Genomic DNA, 9060 nt, shown 5'->3' on the forward strand with positions numbered 1-9060 from the left:
TTCAGCTTCATTAATTGTAATAAATTTTTTTAATTAACTTTCTAATTTATTACAACTACCGTATCAATATCTTATAGCTATCATACGCAATTAGAGTGTATATAGTCTTCAAATATGTGGAAAATTAAAGATGAGTTTATAGTTAATGATTTATTTTTATGCATGCGCTTAATAAAATTTCCAGAATATTGGTCTACATAAGCAGTGAACATACTAAATAGAGTGTCTAAATAATACTTCATTAATGATGTACTTTATTATTATTATTGTTGCAGGTGTTGTTTTGTCCAAAAGATTCTCAATTATATCGGGAAAAAGAAAGTACTGATAAAAAAAGTGAATCCTAAATACTGACTGAATGCAAGTATATATTGGAGTTTACTTTATAGCATTTAGCAAATGCCACAGATGGTCATGATGGTATTTTATCCTCACGCGATCATCAACCAACCAATCATTTGGAATGAAGGTGTCAAGAAAACCCCTTTTAACATCAGGGGTGTCGACAACTCCTGCAATGATAAATCTATATGTTAGGTAAATATTTATTAAAATAAAATTAGAGTAAGATAGAAATTTAAACTCATTAATCATATAAATTCACGATTTTCTTCGGAAGAGTAAAAAGACACATATACTTGTGTAATGCATATGTTTTTCAAAATGACTATATTTTTTTTACGGTTTGTTATACGTTCGCATACGTTTGCACTTGCATATTCTTTACTTTTTACATCTTTATCTTTTATATATTTATTTTCCTAATCCTATGTTGTTTCCCAAAAAACAAAGGATCTGTCTTACCATTCTCAGTGATGTAAAGAGGAGGATTGTTGTATTTCTCTTTCAAGTACAAAACCAAGTCTTCAATTCCCTTTGGATAGATCACGAGCCAGAATGTTGAACTCTGCATCAGTGTTTTTGAAATGATTTTTTTTAGTATGTAGAATGATAAGTAGTTAAAAATTTAATAAATTAGATAAATATTGGTTTGCAATTCAATCCTTAAAAGAATCACCAAAAAAAAAAGGAGAAAATGAGAGAATAAGATTACCGTGGGCCAATAGGACGTCCATCACTCCCCTCAACTGTTTCAACAAATATTATTAATATTAAAGAATACTAACAAATCTTAACTCAGGTATTTTTGAATACTGTTTAGCTTACTTGTGAGATTAACATGCATATCATTTGCAGGACTTTTAAAAGTTCTGATTGAGCGTCAGTGAACTTCGGCAATCGATGTCCAACTAATGATCTCATGATTTTTGGGTAGTCTCCAAACACTATTGGATCAAAAACCCTGAATAAACAAAATCAAATGTACATGTATCATGTAACTCGTGATATAATAATACGGCTGGGGGCGACAAGGCCTGGTTAGTTAGTTTTTTTTTTTTTTTTTTTTTTTTTTTTTTTTTTTTTAATAAAAACAATAATAATTTTTTCCCTTATAAAAATATTGGAATTCGAGTCAAATTGGATTGGCCATATACTCAAACAGCCAGATTGGCTATAACTCGTCTATAATGACTAGAAAGTTCAAATAATTTTTCAAGTAAGCATTATTTTCCGAAATATGTCTAGTGAATAGGATTATTTGTTAGATTTCTTACCATCCATGCATAAACTCAAGAGCTCTCTTGGCAGCCTTGCGGCTTTCAAGTGTTTGGAATTTCGGTTCCGCCCATTGACTTGTTTCCACTAATCCTATAATTCCCTTTTGAGTTGGCTGAAAGGAATAAAGAAAACGTAATGTTCTATTAGTTCTAAGTCAATACCGTGTATTTTAGTTTGTTTTCTTTTAAGTATTAAATAATGTATCATATATGTCGTTGGTTCACAAATAGATTAACATGACAATTAACATGAAATTTCTTCCGATACAAGTCTACCACATCCGCATGTGCAAGAAGTATGTGATGAACTACTTTATAAGGTTCGGTTCCCGAGTCCCCATTTGGACAATTTCCAGCATAATCAGAACAACGACCTGGTGCCATAACACCACTCTCATACCCTTGAGTTGAAAAAATGTATGGCTCATTGAAAGTGGTCCAGTGTTTCACTCTATCACCATATTGTGCGAAACACAGGTTCGCATAATTGTGATAATCATCCCTATTAAAAATAAATTGAATTATATGAGATGAAAATCATTGGCATATATATGTATGTATGTTTATTTCTGTGTAGAATGTCATAAATATGTATTATGAATATTGTATGTCTTACACAATATCCGGACTTAAAAATCCACCATATTTATCTTCAAGAGCTTGTGGAAGATCCCAATGGAACAAAGTCACTACAGGTTTTATACCTGCATAATATATTAATGTGCAGAAAGAAATTAAACAGCTTGAATATTAAGAATGTTGACAAATCGTTTAAATGCTATAATTAATAGATGTCAATGGAACGTAACCATTTTGCAAGAGATCGTCTATGAGATTGTTATAGAAGTTGATTCCATCAAAGTTCACTCCTCCACTTATTGTCCCTCCTATAAAAAAAATTAAGATTCAGTTTGTGGAAATATCAGCAATTTTAATTAGGAGAATAGTGTATATATATGTGTGTGTATATATGTATATATACATATATATATATATATATATATATTGGTTTCACTATATTGCCTGTTGTCAGATAATTACTTACTTGGTAATATTCTAGACCAAGAAATGGACAGTCTAAAGGACTCGAAACCGATCTTCTTCATCATGCGGATGTCATCCTGTAAAAATTGCAATAATATTATTTATATCGATGACTTTCGGAGTTACTACCTAAGAAAGGAAATCAATGGTTTTGCCAATGGGACACCGATGATTTTTTATTTTTGTTTAATTTTTGCGACGAAGATATTTGATGAAGTAACAAATATTATGTTCGTTAATCATAATAATAAAATAATATTATGAAGTAACAAATATTAAGAACGTGAGTTGGAGTAGCGACGATCATCTCTATACTTCTTTCAAGATGTACGTCTTACAAATGTAAGATAAGATTTTACAAATGTTCAATATTATTCATGTCTGAATAAACAATTATCCTATTCTTAAACATAATTTACAAGATGGAAAAACTAATATCAAAACTAACTAGCACGTCCCAATTAAATCGAATCTACTCTTGTACCTAATCTAATCTTGGGTAAATACATTACTTATGATGCGTTTGGTTTGTCAGTTTTAACTAAAATTCAAAGGGTTTTCTTATAATTTTGTCTTAGTCATGTATATGTGCATGTCTTCAATAAAAAGATAAAAATCAAATAAATCGTTGGTATTCGTATATTTGGAAATCGTTTATACAGTAAACATTTCATACCTTGTACCGATGGTAGAAATCATTGGCAACTTGTCCAGATGAGCCACCAGGTATTTTTTCTATCAATTTTTAAGAGAAATAAATAATGAAATCAATTTTCTGTATATTTGTCATATATTATAAGTAATAAATATAATAAAAACAACGTTGATATTCTGTAGACCTGGATGTTCCTTCGTGAACGTATCCCAAATACTCGGTTCTTTGCCGTATTCTTCACTTGCTGCTCCTTCATACTTCGACAAGAAAAATCAAATAATACATTAATTAAAACAGAAAAATGAGTAACACATATATAACATAACAATTATACCTATTATATTAAACGTTCATAATTAATAAGCAAAATCTTGATATTGATTTGTTAAGGTCTATTTGGCCACTTAATAATAGTTTGCAAGTTTATATATATATATATATATATATATATCTTGATCATATACCTGATAAGCACTCGATGCTGTCCCAAATATGAAATCGGATGGAAAACATGACCTACTCAGTGGAATGCATTCCTCGTTTAGTTGATCATGAACACCTTTGCTGCATGTGAGTAAGTAGGCCACAATCACCAGTTTGAAAAGAACAACTACGTGAGTTCTCATTTTTAACTCTGAACGTATGATACTCTTACGAATTCGAAGTGGTCTATTTATACACCAGCAAATTAGTGAATTTATGGAAAGACCAATCAAATGTTTATTTTTCATGAGACAATGTTATGCTTACTACATGCATGGATTGGATCTATGACCTAACACTAATTTAAGACTTAACAACATAAAACTTTTGCGTAAGTTTCTTTTTCTTTTTCTTTAGAAGGTGTTTTGGATGACTTATCACAGAATTGATCCCTTATTTTTAAAAACTTTGTCACTAAAGCAGATTTTGGTTTTTCTTTTACTTCTTTCATTTTAAGAATATGACAAGTATAACCGTACTTAGATATCTAAGAATGGAAAAATTAGTAATTTTACAAAACACACTTAAATCCTACAAGTTTTACAATATTTATTCAAGCTCTTTTTTTTGTTTTTTTTGTTTTTTTGTTTTTTTACCGTCCGTAGAGTGAGGGGACATGTGTCTATGTTATACTGACCTAGACAACTGTAGGCGGCACAATACATATAGACTTGAATCTCATGGATTGGCATTAATTAGATATTAACTTGGAACACACTTACTAGATGTGGTGTGTATGAACATGCACCGCAATAGTTAATTCTTGCATCATATATTAGGGCAGAACTCGATTACATAGAGCTAATTTCAAAGAAAAAGGACAAGGTTCAAATAGATGAAGGTAAAAGAGAGACAAATTACGAGATTTTTTTTTTCTTAAAAAGAAGAAACAAAATCATGTTACTTTTCATTCAAAATTTTAGTTTTATTCATTCTCATACATATATAACTATATACATACAAATATAATTGTGTATATATGAACCGGTTCATGAGATGTGGTGTCACTGTATCATAAATCCTATAAACCAACTGGCGATTTATTATGACTAGTAGGATGGGCATGATAAGGATAATAAATTATTAAACCTAAATAGATTGTATTTATCTTATAATGATTTAATTTTAGCTTACCGCTATTTTAATTTCTTAGTTTATCCGTTGTATTTAGTATATTGCATAAGTATTGAATCAAATTCTCACGTAAGTGTACATATTATATTCTCATTAATACAGAACGTTGTACCATCATTCTCCAAATTAGTCCTAATTCATCACACTGTTTTCTTTCTTTTTTGAGTTGTTACTATTGTTCTTTGTAATTATTTTACTTTATCTTTAATAAATTAGAGTGAAGAATTTGATAAATATGGAATCTTCTACTGGGTATTAACTTAGTTGGAATTTTCTAATTAGATCTGATCATACTAGTTAATTTTTCTCACATTTGTTTCTTTTTTTTTTTAAGGGATTTTAGTCCAAGTGTCCCTTTTTGAAGGGTTTTATTCATAAATGACCGAAATTTTTTAAAATTGCTAAAGTGGTTGTTTTTTATTAACTTAATGATCATAAGCAATCAATCACCGATTGAATTAATTGAATTAGTAGTCAATCACCGATTGAATTAATGGCCTATCGATAATTGACTTCACTTTATTACTGAATAACTCAATGATTCTTCATTATTAATCAATATTATAATTAATCAAAATAAATCAGTAATTAATCAATTTTAATTAACAAATTATAGGTCTATTGATGATAAATAATTGATAAATATTTAATAATGAATTGGATAATCATTGATTGATCGTGGTCAATCACTAATTGACTTCTGTAAACAAAACAGTTATTTTTGTGAAATAAAAAAACAATTGACCATTTGGCTAATTTTTGTGAAATAAAACAAAACGGTCATATTTATGAAAAGAGATGGAAAAAAGGCCATTTAGCTAAATTTTTCAAAAAAAAAAAAAGAAAAAGAATTGACCATAGTTATTTAATTTGGTGCTGTATATAATACACACCTGGTTCTTGGATTAAAAAAGAAAACAAAAATAGGAAAAGCCCATACTCACAACGCTGTATATATGAGAGTATGGTTACATCTCAAAGCGCATGGTTAGATTTGAGGGAGGCCGTCCGTTTGGCTTCAATGAGTGTTGAATAAGTCATGTACCATTTTGTTTAAAAAAGTAAATAAATAAATGAGACAATGCTAGCTTAAAAAAATTGTATTTAGCACATTTTTTTTATTTATGCCATAAACATAAAAACCTTTTGCGAAATTTTAAGATATGTAGGTTTGTTTATCCTGTTACTTCAGCCTTTGTTTTAAGCGTCTGTCATTTTATTTAATTTTTTAAAAATTTTTGAAACGTGAAATTGCATTCAAACTAAAACATCATATTACAATGTGAATGACGCCACAATGTAAAGACATATATGACCTCAAGTGAGACCGATTCAACCGGTAACAATCTAATGATATTCAAAGAGAAAGACATATGCCTGAGGCCAAAATACAGGAAAATACCTTGGCATACCAATCGATGGAAGCTTTCTATCAATTGAAAGACAAATCTATGAAGCACAAAGGCCACTACTCATATAGAAACAAATTGAATGGAAATTCAGATCTGAGACATGAACAACGAGGGTTCGTTCATTTTTCCAACAGAATTCGTTTCATGTTACTGTAAACTAGTTGTTTTAGCACATAATGTGATACACGTACGACAAAATATTGTCTCAAATTTGAAAAGCTGTGTAGACACGGAATTGAATTGCTGCTAAATGAGTTTTCTCTCTTGGGTGGGATAAGATTTCTTAGAGTTTTCTTCCCTCCTAGTGCTGGATTTCGGTGCCACAGTTTAGTTAGAGAGAATAGGAAATTGAAGAAATTATATGAATGGTTTTTCCAATGTATTCATTGATAGGAAAGATACAAAATATATACAGGATATTGTTTACAAATATGGAAATAATATTATAGATGTACAAATATCCTAAATATTGAATAAATGAAATATGTACAACTTGTCCAATATCAGAGATTGTCAACTTTCCTTATTATTTAGCTGGCCGCCGGATTTTCGGCCCTAGAGATTGATTTTCATGCTCCACGGTGAAGGATTTGATGGTGGTTTCAACCACGTGGAAGGGAAGAGGTTCTTTGGCGAGGAGGAGGAGTTGTTAAAGTATAAAATTATTATTGGTCCACCTCCTAATAGCTTAAGCTTTTGGGATGGATTGGTAAACTAATATGGTATCAGAGCGGGAGGTCCTAAGTTCAAACCCCCGTAATTGTACTCTTTATCCCCATTTAAAATTGTCATCATGTGTTGGGTCTTTAATATATCTCGGGCTTAAATATTCACGTGTTGGGCTTTCTAATTAATTTACCTACACGATTGTCTATTGTTCAGCCCACACGTGAGGGGGAGTGTTAAAATATAAAACTATTATTGGTTTACCTCCTAATAGCTTAAGCTTTTGGGATGGATTGGTAAACTAATAGAGTTTTTAGAGAGGGATCTACACCCTCAGGTTTTCCTTCTTCTTGTCGTGGCGGTGTCGGGGGTGGAAAGAGGGTGTGGTTGAGGTTTCAGTGTCAGGGAGGGGGGTTAAAAAAAAGAGTGTGTGGTTGAGTTTTCAGTGTCAGAGAGGGTGTTATGGTGCGGCGAAATCTTGGGACGCTGCATGGATAGGTTGGCTATAGAAGGCGGTGACCCGCGTGGGTCTTATGCGAAGGCAAAGCGGTGTTCCTTCTATGGTGTCTCCCGCTCTATCCAGTATTGCATTCCTTAGTCTCTCTGTTCGCGTTGGTTGGATTGACTTCTATGATTTCTTCTGTGTCGGTGCTTTGTTTTCGTTTAATGATAGATGCTTTGATTAAAATAAAGGCGGAGTTGTTTCTCTCTATTGGTGTTGGATTTTTTTATCTCCTCATATAATGAATTGATATCTAGCTTAATTTAAATCTATCTTGCACCATGAGAGTAATCACGGCAGCAGTTTTCGCAAAGGTTGTTTGCAGTTCTGCTTGGAATTATATATGCATTTGAAGCAGATGCTACAAACATGTAGTATAAATGTTCCTCGGAGATTTACAAACATAATTGGAAGAATCTGTGGACTGAATGTGATTCTATTTACGTAGTACAGTTGCTACAAACACGTAGTAAAAATGTTCCTCGGACATTTAAAGCTAGATGGATCTCAACTATCTCACAGTTGGAGGAGTTGCATTTTCATTGTGTCGCACATTTTCAGGGAAGGAAATCAACTTGCAGACAAGTCAGTTTCTAAGGCAGTGCATTTGCACGCGGCTGAATGGTGGAGGAACACTCTTGCCTTCTGTAATTAGCTTGTTGCAAGGGACATGTTGGCCGTGTTTAGAATTGATCCCGTTTTTATTTTTCATATTTTTCGAGAAAAAAATAATGAAAACGTTTTTAAAACGGCATTTGGCGTAATAAAGACAAAAACAGAATGAAAACGATTTTTTAGTTTAATGTAAAATAAGAGAGAAATGAAAAACGACTTTTAGTCGCTTTTCATTTTTTGTTTCCGTCTTCTCCTCTCTCAAGCAGAGAGAGAGAAAGAGAGATATTAATGAATTTTTTTACACTGAAAGCAATCTCTTAATAAAACTACCAATCGCATTTTTAAAAATAATTTTTGTCTGAGATTGAAAACGTTTTGATTTTCATTTTCATACAAAAAATAAAATTATTTTAGAACGAGTTCCAAACACGTCCGTTGAGTTTTTCTTGTTACAGAGTCAAATAGTTTCACTAATTTGACTACTCTTTTTACTTTCTTGGTTTTTCTCGAAATGTTTTACTTGAAAGGTTTTGATTGTAGGGCCTTGGCACAGGGATAACTTCGCCTGACTTATTATGCAGCCCATCTAGTTTCTTTGAAACTACAGTGGCTTTTTTTTTGAGTTGTTTTTCACTTGTTACAATGCATTAGGGCAGAACTTTTCTTCTTGTTTTTATCTTATCTTTTTATTTTTAATAATATTTGAGTGGAGCGTTTGACATGATAGAGTGTTCAATGGGTGCCAATCTAATTGAAATGCTAGTTATCCTTAATATTAAATATTATATCTCGTGCTTTATTTTAAAAAAAAAAAGAAAAAAGAAAAACCTATCTTGCACCAAACGTTGAATTGCAATATATATATATTGTTTGGAATCGTAATTTCATAAGTAGCTAAATTTGTCCGCAATTTGATTGATTTCTCTGTTA

At 31.3% G+C, this 9060-nt stretch overlaps 1 protein-coding gene across 1 annotated transcript; it reads right to left on the reverse strand.

Annotated features, from left to right (window-relative positions):
- Positions 1-378: 378 nt before the first annotated feature.
- Positions 379-3944, reverse strand: LOC112091397 (beta-glucosidase 12-like). The gene is made up of 11 exons (XM_024164934.1): positions 3783-3944; positions 3503-3575; positions 3340-3398; positions 2665-2740; positions 2429-2506; positions 2236-2323; positions 1869-2121; positions 1617-1732; positions 1168-1303; positions 805-907; positions 379-512 (listed from the first exon to the last, which is right to left on the reverse strand). The coding sequence occupies exons 1-11, from the start codon at positions 3942-3944 to the stop codon at positions 379-381; spliced, it is 1278 nt and encodes a 425-aa protein (XP_024020702.1).
- Positions 3945-9060: the final 5116 nt, after the last annotated feature.

Source organism: Morus notabilis, unplaced genomic scaffold (genome assembly GCF_000414095.1).
Source record: "Morus notabilis unplaced genomic scaffold, ASM41409v2 Scaffold555, whole genome shotgun sequence".
NCBI classification, from domain to species: domain Eukaryota; kingdom Viridiplantae; phylum Streptophyta; class Magnoliopsida; order Rosales; family Moraceae; genus Morus; species Morus notabilis.

What these genes read in the sequence shown, in the direction of transcription:
- LOC112091397 (XM_024164934.1), bottom strand. Translation starts at nt 3,944, where the DNA reads ATGAGAACTCACGTAGTTGTTCTTTTCAAACTGGTGATTGTGGCCTAC. An exon ending in TATGCATGTTAATCTCACAA is followed by an intron (nt 908 to 1,167) that starts GTAAGCTAAACA and finishes ACACTGATGCAG; the next exon opens with AGTTCAACATTCTGGCTCGT. An exon ending in TCTTTACATCACTGAGAATG is followed by an intron (nt 513 to 804) that starts GTAAGACAGATC and finishes TTATCATTGCAG; the next exon opens with GAGTTGTCGACACCCCTGAT.